This window comes from Salvelinus sp. IW2-2015, linkage group LG20 (genome assembly GCF_002910315.2).
Source record: "Salvelinus sp. IW2-2015 linkage group LG20, ASM291031v2, whole genome shotgun sequence".
NCBI lineage: Eukaryota > Metazoa > Chordata > Actinopteri > Salmoniformes > Salmonidae > Salvelinus > Salvelinus sp. IW2-2015.
In genome coordinates this window covers 44258835-44284793 of record NC_036860.1, presented here as the reverse complement: position 1 = coordinate 44284793, position 25959 = coordinate 44258835, and the positions used below count along the sequence as shown (strand labels likewise).

Here is a 25959-nt window from a genome sequence, read left to right as displayed (position 1 = left end):
TTCTCTCTACTATTATTCTGACATTTCACATTCTTAAAATAAAGTGGTGATCCTAACTGACCTAAGACAGGGATTTTTTACTAGGATTAAATGTCAGGAATTGTGAAAAACTGAGTTTAAATGTATTTGGCTAAGGTGTATGTAAACTTCCGACTTCAACTGTATATTGGCTAAAGACTGTGCAACCAAGTTGTCACGCTCTGACCTTAGATATCTATGTTTTCTTTATATTTTGGTTAGGTCAGGGTGTGACGAGGGTGGGTACGCTAGTTTTTGTATTGTCTAGGGATTTGGTATTGTCTAGGGTTTTTGTAAGTCTAGGGTTTTGTAGGTCTAGGTGATGTGTATGTTTATGGTGGCCTGATATGGTTCCCAATAAGAGGCAGCTGTTTATCGTTGTCTCTGATTGGGGATCATATTTAGGCAGCCATTTCCCCTTTGTGTTCGTGGGTTCTTGTTCTATGTTTAGTTGCCTGTCTGCACTATTCATATTAGCTTCACGGTTCGTTTTGTTGTTTTTGTTAGTTGGTTCAGTGTTCATTCATTTAATAAATTAGAATGTACGTATACCACGCTGCGCCTTGGTCTCCTTCCGACGACGGCCGTGACACAAGTACTAGGTCTGGGGTGACAATAATTTTGTAAATTTTGTCCATGCCATTTGTCTTTATTTTCTAAATTAAATTGGTAAAATAAATTTGCAAAAATAAAATTGGTTCTGCATTGTTGAAAATCCAATTACAAGGAGTGGAGACAACGTTTTTTCAAATTAAACTTATTTGAGAAGAAACAGGGAATTATTTAAGAAAAGTGCAATGGGTGCCAATATACAGTATTTGGCCGCAACTGTACATGGTTAATGTTCCACAGGTCAATAATCAAGAAAGAGAGGAGGCAAGAATATTAACTTTAGGCTTTAAAAACAATATTTGTCAAAACAAAAAATATCTATGTATTTAGAGACAATAACCAAGCATTATCACATTGAATAACAGCGTTCTAAGTGGTTTCTAAATTATATATTTTTTAGCTGTTACAACTGACTCCGTGTTACTTTTAGCCCCGGCCTCCCCTACCTCACCATGCCCTTGACTAAATATACACTTTCAAGCAACGGGAACCTGCCCAACACCACTGAACCTGAGATTTGTAAATCTCCTGCTACAAACCCCCATAATGACTGGTTGTTACCTGCTCGTTATTAGAGGTCTGTGTGCCAAACATTATAGATGTATATTTCCAAAGGGGTAGTTAAAGGGGTAATAAGTGAGTAAGGTCCGGGTTCGCTAACCTTGGCTTTGCAGTGGTATGTTAATGCATGTTTTTGGCATCCACTGGAATTTTCTCACCTCAATAAAAAGCCTGCAGTCAAAAAAGAGGGCTCCCCGTTATTCTAGGCACTTCCTTTTTCTCAAACCACAATTCCTAAGGAATTGTTAATGTCTTAAAAGATGATGGATGTTTTCACCTGTAGACTCAACAATCTTTTTGTAATGTTTATGATAGTTTCTTAGTAAGCCTAATTGCTGCTATTCTGTTTATTATATTGTAGCACTGCTCAAGGCATTAGCACATAGGCCTATCCATATCTGTGATATGCATATAATATATGCATTGACGTTTAGTTACTTTTGGATTGTGTCTCTGAATAAAGAGATGTGTGCACATGCAGAAATTACTATTGATTATTGAATATACCATAAATTTACTTCAGAGTCCACTGACACCTCTGGCACTATAGAATTCAGATGGCAGCCACTCAACATTCATCTGTAGTGCTCTGTGTAGTGGAGTGCCGTTAGTAAGGCAATGAGTTATAACAACTTCTCAGGCCACATCTCCCTTCAGATCTGGGCCCATCTCTCTCTCTTGATGTCTGCTGGCACTGACGAATGCTGTCTGTCACAGGCAATGGTGTCATTTCTTGAACCAGATCAGAGATGTGTTGTTGAAGGGGAGGAGGATCCCCCTCCCTTTCTGACTTAGGCAGGCCTCTAGTCTACTGTGTCACTTTTTCCTCCCTAGTGAACGGAGAAAGTGAGCCACATTGCATATGAGCCATACATACAGTATACACACTCAGAAAGATCAGTTCAATATCCTGTAGTTTTGTCAAGTTTAGTGTTAAGGTGGGGTTGTGTGTGCAGTAGTTGAGCACCAATGTGCGTGTTGAGAGAACCTACCAAACTTGAGGGATACTTGTCTCCCAAAACAGAGCTCAGGGCCCCATACCATGCATACAGTGTGAGTACATCAAAGGTCCCTCCAAATATGTTCTAAACAACACGTGAAAACTTGGAAGGTTACTTATGTGCAACATTGTGAATCATTCTGTCTGAAATTACTGGCAATTACGCATGTTCGTCTGCTGTAATCTCTTTCAGATAGCGCACCGGCCATAAAATCTGAAATGTTGAGTGGAAATAAAGATGGTGGCTTCTTCAGCACACACAACTCAACACTGAAAGTGTCGTACTCAGGATGTTTGTAAAAATGTTGACTATTAATCATAGAGTTATTTTTAAGAATACTGTACTTGAATATCACTGCTGTGGTCAATGTATTTTTTACTCCATGGTAACCAGATTTTTCTGGCATGGCAGAAAACAGTGCTGGAGTCCTCAATGATAAGTGTTATCTATAAGTATTTGTGGTCACATTGTGTATTAAAGAAAACCTTTAGGGTCAGGCAGGTAGCAGGTAGGCCTAATTAATTAGTCTTCTACATAAAAAATCAAATAATTTTCAAGACATCTTTCAATACTAAAGATGCCCAACAGTTTTGTCTACCTGTTTATTGTTGCATTGCGAGAGCAGAGTCCCCTGGTTGTGTGACTGGTGTCTTTATGATCGTTGGAATAGCATGTATACTCCCCTGCGTATTTATTTGGACAGTGAAGCTAAAACTTTCAATTTGGCTCTATACTCCAGAATTTTGGATTTGAGATCAAATATTTTGTATGAGGAGATATACAAATGAAAATATATAAGTTTTGCTTGATATTAATGGCACAAACATTACTTACTCACTAGCTTAATGCACCATATAATAACACTAGTACTCTATTAAAGGTGTTTAAAGCTGCAATTCTTAATGAATTAAAACATCATCCCCACCACAATTTCAGTAAAAAGCTGAGGGAAGGGGCTGGTGAAATGTAATTACTCTCAAATCCATAGTTTACGCTATGGATGCAAAGACTGACCATCCATGATATCAAAATTATAGTTTKAACCATGTTCACATTTAATTTGTTTCCAAACATTGGAGTAAAACAAGCTTATATTATGGGTTCTGATGGAGTACAACAGTTGAACTAAGCTCATGATGCATTTATACGTTATATTCTTCAAGAATCAATGGGTACATACCATTCATTTATAAGTCCAAAAATGGATGAAACAACTAAGGATTGTCACTTTAACAGGCAGTGACCTTCAAACAGTAGAGCTATGTCGCCATTTGAACATGATCCATTAACCCGCTAAACCCCCCAAAAATGTATTCTGTCCACTGTTCCGCAAATGTCCTGCAAAATCATTCCCTTGCCCTGCATTTGGGCTTTTTAGATGTGGTCACCCTAATTCCACCGGTGGAAACATTGCTTCTGCAACATGTTAACATCATTTTTTCACATGTGAAGAGAATAAAAAAAATTCAACCCACATGTGAACTTGCAATTCCACGTGTGAAATTAGATTTTCAACATGTGAAACTGCAAATTGGATTTTCACACGTGAAAAACAATCACATTTAAAAATCTAATTTGCAGTTTCATATGTGAAAAAATGTCACATGCAAAAATCTCATTTTCACATTTGGAATTGCAAGTTCACGTGTGAAAAACAATCCGGTGGAAGTTTTTCACATATGAAACTGCAAATGTGATATTCACGTATGATTGTTTTTCACATGTGAAAATACAATTCCACATCTGAAAGTGAGATTTTCACATGTAGTGTTCTCTTACATGTGAACCTGCACATTTGAATTTCACATGTGAACTTGCAATTCCACACGTGAAAGTGAGATTTTAAGATGTGAAACCGCAACATCTGAGGTGAAAACATGTTATTCTCCTCACTTGTGAAAAACTAGTGTTCACATGTAATACATGTGAAAATATAATTTCACGTGTGAAGCTCAACATATAAAAACGGCTATTTCACATGTGAAAATGTTATAAGTGGATACAAAACAAAAACAAACAATGAGAAATCATGTGATAAGGCATTTACTAGGATCTTCCAAACAGAAGCATGTGCTGTGATTTGCTGATTGATTGCTTGGACAAAAAAAGTATATTGTTTTTTCAGTTTATCCATGTACACAGTATCATGTCATGTCCTGTCAATGATACGTTACATAAGCTTTATGATGCATAGACAGCTCCTGTAAAACACTCCCATTGTCTGTATGTCTGTCAGCTTATGAATAGAGGATTTTAGCTGAAGACAAACTCCAAAGGCAGAGGTAGCATGCTCATGGTGCATTCCTTGTGAGGACTACTCAGTAATTATGCTGGGTTATCATTAAGTGGTCCATTTGCAGTGTTAGAACCACTGGTCAAGGTTAAGTGTTTGTAGGCTAGTTCCCAGTTCTCTGTTCCCACACAAACCACTGCACTTTTTAGGGGACTGAGGATGCCCCCTACCCAATATACAAATGGTATAAAACGGTATAACATAATTTGAAAAGAAGCACAACAGAACACATTCTGCTATTGCTGCAAGTTGTTCAGTTCATGCAGTCATCAGCCTTTTCACACACACCAGAAGAAGGAKTAGGAACTTGTTTGTATATCTTTAGCACAACAAGGCAAGTATTTAGCCGACTAACCATGGCAGTTGTTGACAGTTATTGATAATTGCAGCTTTACTTTCCAGGTCACTCCTGTGGAGGTCATGACCTTTTGTTGCCTTTGGCTGTTGACGTCGGTGTGACATTACTTAAAACTGTTGAAGTTCCCATTCAGTGAAGAGATTTCTAGATGAGAAAGTTACTCTTTATTTATGTTTTTCAGTTATATGGGGGAAAAACATTAACCATGATTTTGGCTAAGTGGCCTGCTACTTTTGAGTTCAGTAAATAGAAGCCAAGGTTAAATGATTTAGTTAACCTAATGATCTACTCAACTTGAGTCTACATTAAGAATTTACTTTCAACTTTTTATTCAACCCCCCCCCCAAAAATGACAGTGGATAAATTGTTATTATTTTTCACAAATGATAACAAAATATGCATTGTCTACTCGTAATTTACTAAAACCTTTAGAAAGAATGCCCTCTAGTGGCACCAGGAATGCAAAATGCGGTGATGCTGATGGAGGCCTGTTTCTGAGCCTTGAATAAGGATTTCTATAACACACTGTATTGTATTTTAGGCTATATTATAACGCATAGGTTACATTGCACAACTATAAACACATAAAAAAACATGGCAACATGGCATTATAGCTACGGACGACATTGGTTTCCTCGGGCTCTTAAACAAAGGCTCTTACACCAACGGCTACAGGGCAGAGATTGAAGTATTAGTCAGATGGTTTGATGAACATCACCTACAACTGAATTTGGAAAAAAAAAACAAAGGAGATGGTCCTTGACCTTAAGTCCATTGGGGACCACAGCCCCATAGAGGTACAAGGAGAGAACATTGAGCAGGTGAACTCACACAAATACCTGGGGGTCCACATTGACAGTGGGGCTGTGCTGGCGCACCCATATGGAGAATGTGTGCTCACGCATCCAACTGCTCTTGCACTTCCTGCGTCAGCATTGTTACATGCCTTGATAAGCCCAAATATTGACACTGACCAAGACAGCAGGGAGTATTATATGCATGACACTTTCTTCCTCTTGTCCAGGACATTTTCGAGGAGACCATCATCAGACAGGCCAGACAGGTCATATCGAACCCATCACATGCACTGAACACAGAGTTCCAGCTGATGCCATCGAGGAGGCGTTATATGGTGCCACTGCCTTTATGCAATCTGGACAGATATAAACATGTGTTTGTTCCTCTGTCAATTAAACTGCTTAGCAGCAGGGGAGACAGAGACAGACGAGGGTGACGGCAATGACGGACTGGAGCCTGGCCTATCGTATATCATATATTATAATGCCATCACATATTTCAGGGCTAACTGGCCTTGTTTACGACACATGACATACAAGGTACTACTGTAACAAGATTAATTAAGCTTTAATAATGCTCTATGTAGCCATAATGTCATGTATATGACGTACGTATAGATCGTTACAATGTGGCCAAGATATGGCACCTAATACTGTAGATGCTGCCAGCATCAGGGAACATCATAATAAAGCAAAAATGTTAGCTGTGATGTAGTTAGAACATTATACAGGTCCATAATGTTCTTTAGACTGCACTTTAATTCATAGGAGCTATGAATATATTTATATTTCATTATGAAAAAATTATACCCTAAAGTACTCGGGGTAAAGTTACTCGAATTGCTTATCCGTTTCTTATGTTCTTCCAGTAAAGTGTAACATTTGATCTTTCATTGTATATAGTCTTTATCATGCTGTACGACAGCAAGATGTTACAATATAATTTGGGTACATTTACACAAATCTAATCCATATCCATGACATAAACTGTCATTGAACGTTTGTCTCATGAAAATATCACTGTTTGTGATTCATGTGGAACAAATATTCATGGTTTACATTTATTTCAGAGGTCTAGAATTGCTTACAGGTTATGCCTGTGTTGTAAATAATTACACTTCTACCCCTTGAAATGGTGTTACTGTAGCTAGCCAATGAGATAGCTCAATTTGCTGATGGTGAACCAAATGCATGCTGGTCCCTTTAAATGGGTGAGAGTGAACAGTGATCCGAATCAGTCAGCTGCACTGTCGGCCATGTGTCCCTGCGTCCTCCTCCCCTCTCATTCAGCTGTTTCCAAACGACAACACCTCCCCCTCCCTCTTATTAAACCCTGTTCCTGCTCCCGCTCTGCTCTGCTCCGAGTGCAGTCATTTCTAGTGCAGAGAAATGTCCCTGGTGACACTGAAGGATGACGCAGGCTCTCTCTCTCTTTCTTTTTCCTTTCTCTCTCTCCTTCTTTCCCAATAGCTCTATATCTCTCTCCTTGTTCTCCCTCTCTCACTCCTTCTCCCTGCTCTCTCTCTCGCTCTCTCTCCTCACTCTCTCTCCCTCCCTCTCCCTCTTCCCCGGCACTGCAGTGCTGGTTGTGATTGCACACACACGCGCACACACACACGCCACACACCACACACACACACGCTCTCACACAGCGGAGTGTAGCTGAGAGACAGGGACTGCAGCAGCATGCACCAGCCGCGTCTGATCTGTGTGGTGACATGAGGAAGAAGAACTGGGAAGAGGATATAGCGTAGCAGCGTCTTACACAACCCAACCCCCATGCGTACGGTAGCTACGTCTCTGCTCTGCAGCAGTGGCAACGGTGCATTTCAAGAGCAGACAGCTTATGTTGTCTTCCCCCTCTGACTGCACTGCCTCTGCATCCATCCCATTCACTCTGTTCMTCCCACTCCACCTCTTCCTCATCCTCCCAACCACGGCATCATTAGGCAGGACTACAGACCGTCCGGGATCACCAACGGCAATCACTGGATGCTCAGGTTTGCCCTCTCTGAAGGAGTCGTGGTGGAGATGCTAAATCATCATTACCTCCATTAACAACCGGATTCTAATCTAGCTCAGGAGACAAGGAGAAAAAAAMCCACCCCAAACAACGAAAAAGGAGTCTTAGATGTTTGTGACGCTCTTTTTCGGCGCTGTTGGGTAGTTGATTCGTTTCTTCTATTTGCTTGATTGTTTTTATCTTCTCTGAGACTGGCTAGCAGGCACTGCAGCACCAGGAAGGACTGCAGGAGCCGTGAAGGGTAGGGCATGAGGACCCAGGGGCGAGCCAGCGGAAGGGCTTGAGCTACCATTGCTGCCCCTGCTGCTGCTGAGGTGCTTATCTTGATTTTTTTTCTCCAGAAAGGGCGGCTGGTTGGGGTGGGTTGTGACAGTGCAGGTACTCAGGACCCTGCAGAGCGGCGTGGGTGGCTCTGGCATAGAGAAGCCAGGCAGGGAGGCAGGACGTCCTGTGGGAAAGGAGGAGAGAAGAGAAGAAGAAGAGCTGGCTCAGGCTCGGGCCCCTGATGGTGGCTATTTTTATCTCCCCTAGCTGAGTGATTGGGGACAGCCGGTAAAAGGAAAGATGCTTATGGGTGCGGGACGAGACACGGCGCGGGATGAGGCCCAGAAGCTTCACCGGAAATGGCTGAAGCACCAGGCCTTCATGACCGAGCTGGCCCGCAACAAAGAATGGCTGGCCAAGATAGAGCAGGTGAGTGGAGAAGGGAGGGGAGAGGGTAGTGGGAGGAGGTCAGAGAGGACAGGTGAATGGAAGGTGCTGGGGGAGGGTAGTGTGAGTACATGATTGAGAGAGGGTAGTGGGTGTGTGCGTGGGGGGGGTAGCAGTGCGTGTGTGTGTGTGTGTATGTGCGTGTAAAAGGGATGATGGGCGATAAGACACATCGGTGGATGGGGTGTTGTGGGGGGCGGTGTCATTACTCCATCTTGATTACTTAGCCATGAGTAAACTGTAAACAAATATTGTTATATGCTTCTACTAAGGACATCCAGAATTTCAAGTTCAAGGTTATAAATGTGAAAGCTGTATTGTATTCTGCATGAATGGTGCAGTAAATCATAAGAAAGGTATTTTTCCATTCAGCTACGTACTAACATTGGATTCTATTTGCGCAGTGTTTCCTCCTCAAAATATTTCTTATTAAGAATTGGATGAAACCTGTGAACAACTTGACAGCAAGTGGGCAATCTATCAAACCTGTGTGATACTGCCAACATTCATGGCCTTGTTATATGAATATACCGCCAAGTCTTTATTAATAGCGTAGTTCTGTACAATAGGAAATTGTTTGTATGGTAACTAGATAGGCCTACAGCAAAAACATTTATTTAACCTTTATTTAACTAGGCAAGTCAGTTAAGAACAAATTCTTATTCAGAATGACGACCTACCCCGGCCAAACCCTAACCCGGACGACGCTGGGCCAATTGTGCAACGCCCTATGGGACTCCCAATGCCAGCATCCCAGTTCTCCACTGCTGTCAACAGTGAAGAGAACCCATACCTGGGTCGTGTTCAGTCGAGGGAACATTTTTCAAAACAGGAAGAAACTGGGGGGTACTAACTGAACTTGTCCAATAAGAACAAGCCTTGGTGTTACCGTGAGCCTTACTGACCACGATACAAGTGTAATTTAACCACACTGCTGCAGAGAGGCCTGGTGGGAGGCTCATGTGGGTGCTCCACGTTTGAATCAGTTGATTTAACCCAGAATTCCAAAGCGACCCCTAGCCCCTACACCTAAGGCACTCCTGTGGAACTGGAGGATGGTATAGGTGTAAGTAATATGACACAAATTACACACAGCCAATCAGAAGGCCTGGTGAAGCAATTGCCATACCCAATCCTTTCAGATCTACAAGGGTTAAAAGTCAATTTAGAATAAATGTACCCATTCCAGGAAAAGGTCTGTGTGGTTTGTAAAAGTTTTCAGTGCAAGTTATTTGATTGGGGGCTAGGCAATACTGTGAGAATTAGCTTATCTAGCCCACATACCCTTTTGAATGCTTTCTTGACCACTGTTGCATCAATTTATTGAGGCCCATCAAGAGAGAAATACAATAGATTGGATGTGAAAACAGCACTTAATCAACATGGTATGTAGGATCTAGCTAACTAATTATTGTGGATAACACCATTTTAAAAGCTCTATGAGTTAGTTAGATGTCTTGACGTTAAACATGAAATGTCCTGAGCTTTTTTGCAAGAACGTGATTTAACCTCAGTTGGCGTACATTTTAAGATTGATATTTACCGGATTTCAATGCATTCTGGTAAATCTGTTTGGTTATTGTAGAGGTGTACTGAAATAATTTATTCATCAAGCTCATAAGCAGAGTATTTATCTTTTCACTTCCAAAATCACATTGAATGTTATGACATGATAAACTCAATCACCTCTAATTTACAAAAATGATTCTGTTGCTATATATCCAAATGCAGAAGTTATTGATCACACATTTCATATAAATCTAAATGGTATACCACTGAGATGTTAATCTGATATAGCAGAGGTTAAACGTGAAGTGGTGAATGAATGATTGAGACTGAGAGCCCCTCACCGTACCATACGTATCAGAATGCTCACATGGCCATCTTGCTTGTCCATGCATGAAATGTGTCATGCAGTGTACCATGCAAGAGTAGCCTGATGCTGCTCAAGATTCTGTCCTGCAGCCAAAGGCAAAAGGGCTTTGTAGAGGATCCAGGTTTGACGCCCTTTTCATAAGCACGTCTTTGTTTGTTCTAGATGTGGCTGTAAAATTAAATTGGATTATATTATACTCGGTGCAGTGAAATAACTGATTAATCCAACGGGGAATAAAAGTAGTCAGAGGAGATGTCCTTAGTTGGAGCGGCAGTACCAAACAGTTAATCGCCATCCGTCCAACACTGACAAATCTTTGGAAAGGCCAGGGCCATGTTCAGTAGGACATAACGTTCTACTGAACAGGCATGCCTCTCTGTCTTGTAGAGTAGGGATTGGAGCTGGTTCTTAAATGGTTGATTTTTGGGAGTGAGGATGTACTCGGTGGTAGTGTGTCTGTTTGTAGAGTAGATATAATATGTACATGCATAAAACAGCCCTTTCATATTCAGTATTGGATGTTAGTGACATACATTTCATACCTGTGCAAGATATACTATCTTGGATGAAAGCATCTTACAATTATGCATTGTTTATTATTTACATACGTCTACAAATGGCTGTGAAACGTCTACTAGTGGCACAGAGAGGCCCTAACTCTAGAACAACAGCTCTGGTCAAAGTGAAAATGGAGTGAAAAAGGATACCAGCTCTGCTTCGGAATCATCAGGCTATTCGTTTAACCTCTCATGCCAGACACCAGATAGATACAGTACATCGAATGAGTGGACATGGAGTGCAGAAGATGGCTGCTCTGTCTGTGGTGAATGCATCCACAAGGCTGACTAGCAGGGTTTCTCAAGGGCTCTGTCTCTGCTAGCCCCACACAGAGTGTTACAGAGACCCTCATGTCTCGCTACTCTCACTAACATCTCTTAATCGGCCCCCACCTCTCCTTCTTCCTCTCCCTCTCTCGTTACCTGGGAGACTGGGGAGAAAAGATTACGCTGCGACCTGGTGCGATCAGAAAACTCTGTGTCCTTTTGGAAGGGTTACCGCCCCGGCCCCATGCCTCTGCTCTCCCACTGTACTTACTCAGCAGATGGGCCTGAGCCCCAGCTTGGAGCTCTGAGCTGGGGCTGGGCATGAGCTCGGTGCTCTGATCTGGGGCTTAGGACTGAGCTCGGACCTCTGAACTGGAGCTCTCTCTGTGGAGGCCTCTTCAGTCCCCTGGGAACACTTGTCTGTAGCAAAGAGAGGACTCTGGGTTTTACTTTAGGCTGACCTTGTGGCAATGCTTTGCCAATGGCTCAGGGGTCAAACGCTGTGTAAACATAGAGATAACACAAAAATACCTATCCATCTCGAGCATTTTACACTGTTTAACAAAAACAGACCATTCCATTTMCTCCATTCCAGCCATTATTATGAGCCGCTCTCCCCTCAGCAGCCTCCACTGCTACACACCCACTTGAGAAGCCATGTAGAGTGATTCCTCACAAAACCCAGACAAAAGAAGACCATGATTTTGGGGATTTTCACAAAATGGAATCCATAGAATAGTCCGTTAAACAAAGGATTGTTGACAAATATTTGACATTTGTATCTAAAAGCATAATTGAGAAATAATTGATTAAAGTTGCCATATTAATTATGTTTTGGCCTTACCCAGGCCTCCTTTAATACTCTATAGTGTTTCATCTGTAGGTGCTACAAAGCAAACATTGGTGTCATATCCTACTGGGCACAGACGTCAGTTTAATGTCTAGTTTTGATTTACATTTGGTTGAGTTGTCAACTAATGTGAATTTAATGTGAAATCAACAAAAAATGTCACCATGTCATTGGATTTAGGTTGAAGGTTGGGTGAATAAAAGACAAAATGACCCTTGCGTTGATGACTTTTTGCAAATCTAATTAATTTCCCACGTTGATTCAATGTCATCACATAGTTTTTTGGCGTTGAAATGATGTGGAAACAGCATTGATTTAACCCGTTTTTGCCCAGTGGGATGAAGCTTTACTCCTTGCTCTGTAATATGAGTAGTATTTGGATTTCAAAAAGTTCTTTTTTTACATTACAATTATTGGCATCGCTGTTTTCAATACTTTGTGCACCCTCCCCTTGCAAGGATAACGGCACTGAGCCTTTTTCTACAATGTTTTATGAGATTGGAGAACACAATTGGAGAAATCTTAGACCATTCCTCCATACAGAATCTTTCCAGATCCTTGATATCAATCGGTCTACTCTTGTGGACTGCCCTCTTCATTTCAAGCCATAGGTTTCAATGGGGTTCAAGTTCGTAGACTGAAATGGCCATTGCAAAATGTTGATTTTGTGGTCAATTATCAATTTCTTTGTGGATTTTGATGTGAGCTTGGGGTCATTGTCTTGCTGGAAGATCCACCTGTGGACAAGTTTCAGCCTCCTGGCAGAGGCAACCAGGTTTTTTGGCTAAAATGTCCTGGTTACTATGTACTTGGTCGAGTTCATTATGCCATTGACCTTAACAAGGGCTCCAGGACCAGCAGCCCCATACATCAAAGATCCACCACCATATTTTACAGTAGGTATGATGTTCTTTTCTCCATATGCATCCTTCGTTTAATACATACCTGCCACTGCTGTGTGGCTAAAACCTCTACATTCGTCTAATATGACCATAGCACCTGTTTCCAATCCAAGTGTCAATGCTGTTTAGCAAACTCCCAGTGTTTACATTTGTTGGTCACTCTTAATAAATAAAAAATTCTGGCAACCCTTACAAAGAGCATATTGGCATGGAGGTGGCGTCGAATTGTAATTTAAGAGATTTGGTGACCCCGAGATGGGACCGAGTATTGCAATTCTCCAACTTTGGCCCTTAGATTTTTCTTTGCCTCCAGAACCATCTTCCATACTGTGCGTGGGGACAAGATACACATGCATCCTCTATCAGGAAAGTTTATGTCTGTTCCAGTTGGTTTACACTTCTTAAATTGATTTAAGTGAAACAGGAAGCCATGTAAAGCCACATTTCAATGTCTTAAATTAATGCAGATTTAATTTTGTTTGATTTAATTTATAATAATGTTTAGGGTGGCCAATCATTTTGACACCTCTCTTTTTGAGAACAAAAGTATTACTTATTAAAGAAAATGTCTTTATATGAGCAATTGTATTAGTGTAAAATAATATATATATATATTTTTTAGCATACAATATTGCTTAGTATTTGTGTTATTTGTTTTATAAATTTTTTTTGCTAATCTTTATCAATCGTGCCAATGATGTTGGAGGTGAATATGTGCTTGTCAGTGTGCTTGTCAAGATGCATAGTGTATTTACATAGGTGTATGTGTGTATGTACTGTAGGAATGTATTTGTTCCATGTCTACTGTATTTCCCTGACATCCCCCTCTCCTTTACTCTTTCTCACATCTCCCTCTCCTCCTTTTTCTTTCTTTCTGTCCTTCTCATTTCTCTCTCCTCTCCATTTCCTCTCCTCCCCTCACACTGATGTCTCTTCTTCCTTCTCTCTCCCTGTGTGTCAGTGAAGACGAGGGAGAGGGGAGAGAAAGAGACCTAGCTTGCTTTCTGCCGGCTCTGCATTATGAGAGTAGGAGAGAGAGGGAGAGAGAGCGAGGGAGAGAGAGCGAGGGAGAGAGAGAAAAAGAGAGAGGGAGAGAGCGCTAGCAGCAGTTAAGCAGAGAGACTGTGCCAAGAGGAGAAATGCAGCACTGCATTATGAAAGCCACAGGATAGCCCACTCGCCTCTGAGAAACCTATAGGAGAGAGAGAGAGAGAGAGAGAGAGAGAGAGAGAGAGAGAGAGAGAAGAGAGAGAGAGAGAGAGAGAGAGAGAGAGAGAGAGAGAGAGAGAGAGAGAGAGAGAGAGAGAGAGAGAGAGAGAGAGAGAGAGAGAGAGAGAGAGAGAGAGAGAGAGAGAGAGAGAGAGAGAGAGAGAGAGAGAGAGAGAGAGAGAGAGAGAGAGAGAGAGAGAGAGAGAAGGATGAAATATGTTGTATTCTGGGTTACTATGCATTTCCCTGCAATAGTACAGTATATAGCAACACCAGTTATTATCATTTAGTAGGGTATTTTAGAACAAAGGACCAATTTGATCCAAGCTTTTCTTCAAACAGGGTTGACTTGAAAACAAACATTGCACTAGGCAGGTCTCTATAGACTTTTGGTTTGAAGGTCTGGCTACGTGTGTACAATACAGGACTTTTATGTCAGTTTTCACTGCACATTTTCCCTTTGCTTCCTTACGGCTGACTGACATTCAGTGGTCCTTGATAGAGATGACGAGGAAACGTCTGATATGAACGCTTGTCATAGGAAACACCTCCTGTTCCTCTCAGTCGGAGCATGGGAGGAGACTTTGCATGCGGATTCTATTTCAGGAGACTTGGAGTGGAGCCACAGAGAGAGCTCCATCAACACACACACACCACCCACACACACACACACACACACACACACACACACACACACCACACACACACACACACACACACACACACACACACACACACACAACACACACACACACACACACCACACACACACACACCACACATACATACATACATACATACATACATACATACATACATACATACATACATACATACATACATACATACATACATACATACATACATACATACATACATACACAGAGAGAGAAGGAAAACTCTCTCTCCACATCTACACTCCCCTACGTATTTATTTGGACAGTGAAGCTAAGATGTTTAATATGGCTCTATACCACCATTGTGGATTTAAAATCAAGTGTTTTATATGAGGCGACAGTAGAGAATGCCACCCCTTATTTGAGGGTATTTTCATATATATCTCTGTTATACCATTTAGGAATTAAAGCACTTTATGTATCTAATCCCCCCATTTGAAGTTACAGTGCCTTCAGAGAGTATTCACGCCCCTTGACTTTTTCCACATTTTGTTATGTTACAGCCTGAATTTAAAATATATTAAATTGAGATGTTTTGTCACTGGCCTACACACACTACCCTATAATGTCAAACTGGAATTATGTTTTTAGAAATGTTTAGAAATTAATCAAAATGAAAAGCTGAAATATTCAATAAGTATTCAACCCCTTTGTTATGGCAAGCCTTAACAAGTTCAGGAGTAAATATGTGCTTAACAAGTCACATAATAAGTTGGACTCACTCAGTGTGCAATAATAGTTTTTGACATGATTTTAAACACTAACATCTCTGTGACCCACACATACAAGTATCTGTAAGATCCCTCAGTCGAGAAGTTAATTTCAAACACCGATTCAACAATGAAGACGAGGGAGGTTTTCCAATACCTCACAAAGAACGGCACCTATTGGTATATCATAAAAATAAAAAAAATAAACAGACATTGAATATCCCTTTGAGCATGGTGAAGTACACCCAGTCACTACAAAGATATAGGCGTCCTTCCTAATTCAGTTGCCGGAGCAGAAGGAAACCGCTCAGGGATTTCACCGAGGCCAATGGTTACTTTAAAACAGTTACAGATAATAATGATGAGTGAGAATGTTACATAGGCATAAATATCATACCCCCCCAAAAATGCTAAACTCTCCCCTTATTGGTAATGGTGAGAGATGCATGTTTTGGGGGCATGATCTTTGCGCATCTGTAATTTTCTCACTCATCATTATTCCAGATTCATTCATGATTATCACGTTTGCATCCACATTAGAAGTATTAAGAAATATGTTATATTCTTGTTTACAATAAAAGTGACTCCAAAATGACACAATACATTTTTTACCATTCAGTTCTATTGGGCAGAACATAATCAAAAACACAACCAAAACCATCTGTAAATGTATTCAAAAGGTTTGCAGTGTCACAAGCTTTGTAGTCATTGTGTGCTAGGAATATGGGACCAAATACAAAACTTTAACTAAATGTAATACACTATAAGTGAATTTGTCCAAATACTTATGGCAACTTCAAATGGAGAAACTAGATACATAAAGTGTCCAAACAGTAAAACGAATACACTACCAGACCAAAAGTATGTGGACGCCTGTTCGTCAAACATCTCATTCCAAAATCATGGGCATTAATATGGAGTTGGTCCCCGCTTTGCTGCTATAACAGCCTCCACTCTTCTGTGAAGGCTTTCCACTAGATGTTGGAACATTGTTGCGGGGACTTGCTTCCATTCAGCCACAAGAGCGTTAGTGAAGTCGGGCACTGATTTTGGGCGATTAGGCCTGGCTCGCAGTCGGCATTACAATTTATCCCAAAGGTGTTCGATGGGGTTGAGGTCAGGGCTCTATGCAGGTCAGTCAAGTTCTTTCACACTGACAAACCATTTCTGTATGGACCTCGCTTTGTGCACAGGGGAATTGTCATGCTGAAACAGGAAAGGGCCTTCTCCAAACTTTTGCCACAAAGTTGGAAGCACAGAATCATCTACAATGTCATTGTATGCTGTAGCATTAAGATTTCCCTTCATTGGAACTAAGGGGCCTAGCCCGAATCATGAAAAACAGGCCCAGACAGTTATTCCACCTCCACCAAACTTTACAGTTGGCACTATGCATTGGGGCAGGTAGCGTTCTCCTGGCATCCGCCAAACTCAGATTCATCTGTCGGACTGCCAGATGGTGAAGCGTGATTCATCACTCCAGAGACAGCCTTTCCACTGCACCAGAGTCCAATGGTGGCGAGCTTTACACCACTCCAGACGATGCTTGGCGTTGCGCATGGTGATCTTAGGCTTGTGTGCGGCCATTCCATGAAGCTCCCGACAAACCATTCTTGTGCTGATGTTGCTTCCAGAGGCAGTTTGGAACTCAGTTGTCAGTGTTGCAACTGAGGACAGACAATTTTTACGTTCCACGCGCTTCAGCACTTGGCGGTCCTGTTCTGTGAGCTTGTGTGGCCTACCACTTCACGGCTGAGCTGTTGTTGCGCTGAGACTAGACATTTCCACTTCACAATAACAGCACTTACAGTTGACCGGGGAAGCTCTAGCAGGGAAGAAATTTGACGAACTGACTTGTTGGAAAGGTGGCGTCCTATGACGGTACCACATTGAATGTCACTGAGCTCTTCAGTAAGGCCATTCTACTGCCAAAGTCTGTCTATAGCGATTGCATGGCTGTGTGCTCGATTTTACACACCTGTCAGCAGCGGGTGTGGCTGAAATAGCCAAATCTACTACTTTGAAGGGGTGTCCACATACTTTTGTATATATAGTGTATGTATGGAAATACCCTCAAATTAAAGGTGACATGCTTTACTGTCGCTTTATACTAAACATTTGATCTCAAATCTAAAATGCTGGAGCAAAGAGAAAAATTAAAGGTCTAGCTTCCGCTGTCCAAATAAAAACGCCTTTTGGCATTTCTAGGGCCATTAAGGCCTTGCTCATGTGTTGACTTAGATTCAGGGACAAAGATGATAAATTAACCACACATTTGTTATAGCCCAGAGTTTGAACAAAAGATGATGTGACATTTGGGGTTGTCTTGGTGTTTTTGACCAGACATAACATCGGTTGTTCAATCAAAAGGTATTTGTCTTCTTTTTCCTAAACAACCTTTTAGTTAGGGTCATGACCTTTAAACTAGTGGTGATCGGTTATTTCTCTGTTTTTAAACAACTAATTGACCGACGTCGGTTAAATTATTTTAATTCCATTTAGTTCAGGTTTTTTGTGTGAGCTCAATGTGCACATTGCAGTTTCTCTAACGATAACTCATATCCAGCCTGAACTGTGTGATGTAGTAGGGAGTTGTGGTTTCCAACAGGCCAATATTCTACATAGTTTAGTGCATAAAACGGATTATTAACTACAATGACCATAATCCATTGCACATCTACTTGTCCAGTCTGTTTCTTTTAGGCCTGCTACTGAAGAGAGACAAATGCAGGATAGTGAGGGGATATAGAGAGCAGTTGTTGCTTCACGATCTCACCTGAAAATACATGATCTAAGTGATTGATAGTTGGCATTCAGCAGTCAGAAAAGTATGCCTTTTTGCTTTGAAGAACTACAAAATTGTGATTTTGTCAGACAGCATAGGCAACAGTTCTACAGAAATGGGATGACTTGGAATGAAAAAGTAAAGTAATCAAATAAACAAATGTAATATACACAACTGAAATATTTTATTAAAGTAATGTGAATAAATTATGGTTAATAAGTGATAAGCAGTAATGGGCAGTCACTACCACCATGGGACTTTGATTGTTTTATTTATGTGTTGTTACAGCATTCAACCCAAATAATTGAAAGCGAAAGCGAAAACCGTGATTGTTTTTTAGTAATCGAACCGAAACTGAACCGACCTCAAAAAGCATTAATTGCTCAGCACTACTTTAAACAGAGACAGTGCTTTTCTGTGGTGACTTCAAAAGATGATGCTTTGGATGACTGGGATCCATAGCCTTTTATTGAGACACTGTAGACTTGTGTGCAGACACAGGATGATTTTCATGGAATTCATGTAAAATCAACCTAAAATCAACCTGATTGAAAAGCTTGCCCTAGTTGRTTGTAATCTTTAAATGGCCATGATGAACATAAGTATGACATTACGGAAGATCAATCCACCTACGCATAGACAGCAATAGAGAGACATGAAACATTGTCTATGCTTCAATCTGCTGCAGTCATCCTGCACATTTCACACTATGCTTTGTTAGTCAGATCTGGTCATATTAGGCTTGGGTTTAATCATTTCATATTTTCTGGCATTATGCACCAAAGAGTAGTACTGTATGGAGATTGTAGCCTATATCTGAGAGATTTTCAGCATACTGTACTAAACGAGGCAACAATCAGCACAGCCAGTGAGTAACACCCCTCCAAGGAAAAGCTGACATTATACTAGTGTACATGTTGGAGAGAAGCATGAAATCTCTCAGTTGAGAAATCCGACTGTTCATTACTTTATTTAACATTTACATTTAAGTCATTTAGCAGACGCTCTTATCCAGAGCGACTTACAAATTGGAAAGTTCATACATATTCATCCTGGTCCCCCCGTGGGGAATGAACCCACAACCCTGGCGTTGCAAGCGCCATGCTCTACCAACTGAGCCACATCTGAGTTTGATTTTATCACAGTACCAGCAGGGTGCCTTTACCGTTACGAAATTGTATATGATAAAAACGGCATATCAACTGAACTACCTCAGCTTATATTTAACCATACAAACAGTGAAATTAATTGTTGGCCATGTAAATGACAGTAGTTAGGATAAACTAAAACTAAGAAAATAACTTTGGTAGTGCAGATACTGTATATAACCACCGTTCTCTCTCTCTCCTCTATGTGTCTTCAGGAGGGTCAGGAGCTGATCGATGAGAAGCCGGAGCTGCGTTCGGTGGTGCAGCAGAAGCTGGAGGAGATCAGGGAGTGCTGGACGGACCTGGAGAGCACCACCAAGGCCAAGGCCCGGGCTCTGTTTGAGAACAACAAGCCAGAGCCGGTGGTGAAGAGCTACTCAGACCTGGACCACCAGCTCTCTGGCCTGGAGAAACAGCCCCCTCAGCTGGAGCAGGCTCACCATCTGCCCACCTTCAATGAGCAGCTGCATAAATTCCAGGTGTCTATCTGTGGAGGCTGCTGAGGGGAGAACGGCTCATAATAATGGCCGGAACACAGCAAATGGAATGACATCAAACACCTGGAAACCATGTGTTTGATGTCTTTGATACCATTCCACTGACTCCGCTCCAGTCATTACCACGAGCCCGTCCTCCCCAATTAAGGTGTCACCAACCGCCTGTGGTGTCTGTTTACTGTTATAGGTTGTTTTTTATGTTTTTTGTTTAAAGGCAGTTATTTTGTGACAAAGACTTTGTGCTTCGGACAACTTATATCAGAACATGGAGACTACATTTAAGAGTGTAACACAACACATTTCAACTACATTTTCAATGAGTTTATGTAATATTTACAATCCATTCTACTGTCTGTTAATGCTATAGAAGCCGTTGTTGTGATTTTTCTGTGCCAAGTTCCCGCCCACCAGCCACTAGGTTGGTTGACATTAAAGAATGCACCGTATGCTTTGTTCTTAAAGCCGTCTAACCCATTACATAACATTGAAACACAACACACACATAAGAAAATAGCTGAAAGTGCTGTTCAAGCCCATGTGCTGTGTGTTTGGGGCATCAGTCTCTCATCATCTAGCTCTAACATGACCTTTCCTTCCCTCGGGCTGGCCTTCCTCAGTCTCAGATGGGGGACTTGTACAAGGACGTAGGGGAACTAGGATCCCTCCAGGGGGTGTGCCTCCCCCAGCGAGGCAGCCTGGTGAAAGCCGGGGAGGGAGAAGGGGGCGAGCAGCCAGCTGTGGTGGAGACCCGCATCGTGCGCCTCATCGAGCCCCTGAAGGAGAGACGTCGCATCCTGCTGGCCTCCAAGGAGATGCATCAGGTCGCCCAGGACCTGGAGGAAGAGATAGTGAGTGACTGACACACTTCATTACTCCATGGTGCCTCCAGCCTTTCTTACTCTCTATCTATCCCTCTCTTCCTGGTATAACTTAATATATCCATATATTCAGTTTGTTTCTATCCTATAGCCTCATAAGGTCTCTAATATGTTTTTCTAAATGTTTCTTATGTTATATGGCCAAAGGTTTAATATGTCTCCCATCCTTGATCAATTAAACCACCAGGCTCTCCTATCAATGAGATAGGTATGTACAGACAGTCACTGATGACAATTTGCTGATGTTATAGCTGTGGATCCAGGAGCGGCTTCCTCTGGCTTCCTCTAAGGATTACGGCAACAACCTGCAGAGTGTTCAGCAGCATGTCAAGATCAACCAGGTGAGAGACAGATTACCTCTATACAAGCACACAACACTATCTCCTCACAGCACAGTATCAACTCAATCACTAGCCCTGCTCAGCTCAGACCTAACTACAGTCCCCACAACACTAAACCATGGTTGTGTTCAGTAGGGAACACCGCCACACATTTCTGGTGAAGGAAAACGATAGTACCTCCCCAGATACTACCTCCCCATTTCACTCTGTTTGGAGGCGTTTTCTTCCAGCTGAACATGACCCCTGTCTCTTATTGGTCCGTCAGACGCTGCAGAGGGATCTGCAGGGTCGCCGAGCGCGGGTTGAGGAGGTGTTGGACCGGGCGGGGATCATCGCCTCTCTGCGGACCCCCGAGGTGGACTTTGTGCGCGAGGGGGCAGGGCACGTGCGTCAGCTTTGGGAGGTGCTGAGGCTAGAGGCGGAGAGGAGGTCTGTGATGCTGGATGTGGTGCTGCAGGCCCAGCAGTACTACAGCGAGGCGGCCAAGGTCGAGTCCTGGCTGGCAGGCCAGAAACTGCACCTCATCAGCGAGGAGAAGGGTATGGTACGTATGGCTGGCATGGTATCATGAGACTGAACTGGCAGGGTGGGCATGAGACTGGCCCATTGGTTAGTGGACAGTGCTCCAGGAGGACTTTTACCATAATTTGTCTGCTGTGCCTTTCTTTTACAAACAATTTACATCTGGGTGATGGTTTGTTTGTAAAAATGTATGTATCTGTGAACAAGGATTTGGTCCCTAATATGAGGTCCCTCTTGTGTAGGACGAAGCAAGCACCCTGCAGCTGCTGAAGGAGCACCTGGCCTTGGAGGCGATGGTGGAGAACTACGCTGAGACAGTGGGCATGCTCTCCCAGCAGTGTCAGAGGCAGCTGGAACTGGCACACCCAGACAGGCATGAGGAGACACACTGACAGTCACTCTCAGGCTCAGACTAGATCTAAACACATCCTTCAATGATACCCACAAACAACGGCTAATTTATTAGTGGAATTTTACCATAGACCATGGAGCAAATAAAATGATCTCAGTTTGTATAGGCTACAAAATGTCAGTGAATGATCCGTTCTCTTACTGTCTACTGTGTAAACATCACGCTCAATATCCCCTCTCTCTGTGGCAGTGAGGGGATCACCAAGCAGCAGTCCCACATAGACCGTCTGTACGTGTCTCTGAAGGACATGGTGGAGCACAGGAAGACCAAGCTGGAGCAGCAGTATTGGATGTACCAGCTCAACAGAGAAGTGGAGGAGTTAGAGAAGTGGATCACTGAGCGGGAGGCCGTTGCCAGCTCCACTGAGCTGGGCCAAGACCTGGAAGATGTCACGGTCAGTCTGTCAATCAATCAGTCAGGCAATCAATCAATCAATTGATGATTCATGTGCACAATCAGTCCCTGGCAAATGGCATTGTCATGTGTTTATTCAATAAACATAATTTGATGTGAGTATTTGGGTTTTCAAGTGCACCATAAACACAGAACTGAGTGAGACAAAACAAAATGTAATAAAAATAGCGTCAATGAAATGGAAATGTGAAATATGATACATGCCCTCTATAACTTTGGTCCCAAGCTTATTTTGGTCTCTCTCTCACACAGATGCTACAAGAAAAATTCACCAAGTTCTGCTCAGAGACCAACAGCATAGGCCAACAGAGGATGGAGCAGGTGAATAAGATGGTGAACGAGATGATAGACTGCGGCCACACGGACGCGGCCACCATCGCTGAGTGGAAGGATGGACTGAACGAGTCATGGGCCGACCTACTGGAGCTCATGGAAACCCGAGGACAGATGCTGACAGCATCATACCAGCTGCACAAGTTCTTCACTGACTGCAAAGAGGTATACCTTAGTGTTTCCACAATATTATTTTCTATGAGGGGGAACATAGGCCCCCAAATCAACATCAAGTTCCTCTTTGACCAAAATGTTTAATTGAAACCAATTGAATCCAAATAAATGTAGGCAGAGGGATACAGAGCTAGGCAGAGAGGCCTGACCTGCCTGTACAATTGTGAAATAAACCCTAGTACGGCTCGGCTGGATTTATATTAGATAACATCAGACAGCGTAATGTTTGGAGGTGCTGGTAGACCGTAGACAGTGTAGACACTGTGGTCTTGCTATTATCCTGATGTGTGAGGTACTATTTCTGAGGGTCTTGTGATGATGATGATGCTGTCTGTCCTGTGCTGTGCTGTAGGTCTTGGTTCAGATTGCGGGGAAGATGAGGCAACTACCAGAGGTGAGGGCGTGCCAAGCCAGCATCGCCAACCCGGCCACGCTGCAGAGGCTCATGCGCTCGTTTGAGCACGCCCTCCAGCTGCTTGTCTCACAGGTGAGTGTAAATTCCTCTATGACCTTGAGAAACATCAATGCTCTCTGGGTCTCCTCTAACACCCATCAGTCAAATAAGTAATTCTCCTGGAGGGCATAAGTATGTTACAGATGTTAACCCCAAGATACACAGTGGAGCCGTAAACAGAATACCATTATGCGCACAGTAGCAAAGATGAAAGATATTGTGCACGGACTCGAGTCATACTTTTGCCTCAACCTCACACCTGATTAACTTGGCTGTAAACTAAACTGAAGACCAACTATGATTAGATAATGATTTGAGATGACAGAGGCATGTCCTGTGTGGTACTCCAGGTAAGGCAGCTGCAGGAGAACGCAGCCCAGCTGAGGGCCATCTACGCCGGGGAAAAGGCAGAGGCCATAATGAGCAAGGAACAGGAAGTGATGTCAGCATGGAAGGAGTTGCTGGTTTCCTGTGAGGCCAGTCGCGTGCAGGTCACATCGGTGACAGACAAGGTCCAGTTCTTCTCAGTGGTGCGTGAGCATCTCATGTGGATGGAAGGCATCATGGGACAGATTGGAGGGGACGACCCCAGGTAAGTAATTAAAGGTCTCCTTACCTGAACTGAAGTCTAATTGTCAGCCATTTTGTTAATATCATACCTCTGATACTTGACTTGAGAAATAGGCTCTGCTTAATTTACGGGTAAAAAAAATAACTGTATCTGTAATGTATCTGTAATGTTCTATTTTAGTTACCATTTCAGGCACCCCTAGTTGAGCTAATTCCTTCTTGGCTTGCACATACTGTAGGGTGTATGGTCCCATTCATGTTATGCAATAAAGCTCTCTTTACTGCCTAGTTTAAAAATAAAACGCTTAGCCACCTTGACCTTAATGTATTCTGCCATTCAGTTTTTGTTAATAGTATTTAAGTAGTCCTGATTCTTATTTTAATTTATGTATGACAGGATGTTCACATCGCTCATTTACTCTACTTTCTACAGTTAGTTTCTCAGTACACTAACCAGGCACTTGGCTAACATTTCACACATACACTTTACATACTACTGAACTAAGCCGGGCCAGCCTGTACTTCGCTGGCATGTTTACAGTATGTATCCACCATATAGTTACTAAAACCATGCTGGAAAGGACGACTTGAAAATAAAATATCCAAGCCAGCACAATAAAGTATGGTTTGAAACGGAATGATATAGTGTTATAATGGTAATAGGTCGCTCTCTTCACTGGACTCTTCTTTTCTGACATTTGCATGGTGTGCTTCCCTCCTGTCTGACCTGGTCCTATGGGGTGGCTTCTGCCAGGGATTCGTCCTCTGCGGAGGTGATGATGAAACAACATGGTGAGCTGAAAGCCAAGATGGACGGCCGCAGTAAGACCCTACAACAGTGTGTCGAGCTGGGAAAGATCCTGTTGGCCGCAGGCAACCCAGCAGCTGAGGAGGTCAGCATCACACACAACACAACACACTGTATGCACAAAAATCACACAGCCTCACATACAACATAACACTCTGTATGCAGCAAAACAACACAACACTCTGTATGCAGCAAAACCACACAGCCTCACATACAACACAATACTCTGTATGCAGCAAAACAACACAACACTCTGTATGCAGCAAAACCACACAGCCTCACATACAACACAACACTCTGTATGCAGCAAAACACACAGCCTCACATACAACACAACACTCTGTATGCAGCAAAACCACACAGCCTCACCATACAACACAACACACTGTATGCAGCAAAACCACACAGCCTCACATACAACACAACACTCTGTATGCAGCAAAACCACACAGCCTCACATACAACACAACACATGTATGCAGCAAAACCACACAGCCTCACATACCAACACAACACTCTGTATGCAGCAAAACAACACAACACTCTGTTGCAGCAAACCACACAGCCTCACATACCAACAAACACTCTGTATGCAGCAAAACAACACAGCCTCACATACAACACAACACTCTGTATGCAGCAAAACAACACAGCCTCACATACAACAACAACACTCTGTATGCAGAAAAGCTGGTTGAATCAACGTAGTTTCCAACATCCTATCAACCCCAAAAATGTATGTGATGAACATGGAGAACTCATTGGATTTGTAAAAAGTCATCAACATAAGGACATTTCATATTTTGGTCACATAACTTTTAACCTAAATCCAAAGGCGTAACATCTTTTGTTGATTTCACGTTGAAATATTTGACAACTCAACCAAATGTAAATCAATACTAGACGTTGAACTGACATCTGTGCCCAGTGGATACACAACACACTATGCAGCAAAACCACATTTCAATCATGCAGTGTTATTGTAACTAAAAAATAACAATAGATATTGTATAAGTGTGTCTTCAATGATGTGTGTAAGGAGGTGTATCACTAAACCTCATATGATAATGATAAAATTCTCTGTCAAGACTGACTTAAAATATTTTGATAAATTGTCATTACGTTACATTTTCTTGTAATTTGAATGCACCCAATCTCTCTCTCTCTCTCTCTTCTCTCCTCTCTCGTCTCTCTCTCTCTC

General features: G+C 42.3%; 1 protein-coding gene across 1 annotated transcript in view; it reads left to right on the top strand.

Moving 5' to 3' along the window:
* Positions 1–7241: 7241 nt before the first annotated feature.
* LOC111980219 (spectrin beta chain, non-erythrocytic 4-like) overlaps positions 7242–25959 on the top strand; it is a 31306-nt gene continuing 12588 nt past the window's right edge. Inside the window, exons 1-11 of the mRNA XM_024010904.2 lie at positions 7242–8356; positions 19571–19834; positions 20470–20700; positions 20982–21071; positions 21337–21615; positions 21836–21966; positions 22195–22399; positions 22672–22917; positions 23279–23413; positions 23731–23972; positions 24705–24843. Of these exons, the coding sequence (XP_023866672.1) occupies positions 8228–8356; positions 19571–19834; positions 20470–20700; positions 20982–21071; positions 21337–21615; positions 21836–21966; positions 22195–22399; positions 22672–22917; positions 23279–23413; positions 23731–23972; positions 24705–24843 (2091 nt within the window). The 5' untranslated portion in view covers positions 7242–8227. The remainder of the gene's footprint in view (positions 8357–19570; positions 19835–20469; positions 20701–20981; positions 21072–21336; positions 21616–21835; positions 21967–22194; positions 22400–22671; positions 22918–23278; positions 23414–23730; positions 23973–24704; positions 24844–25959) is intronic.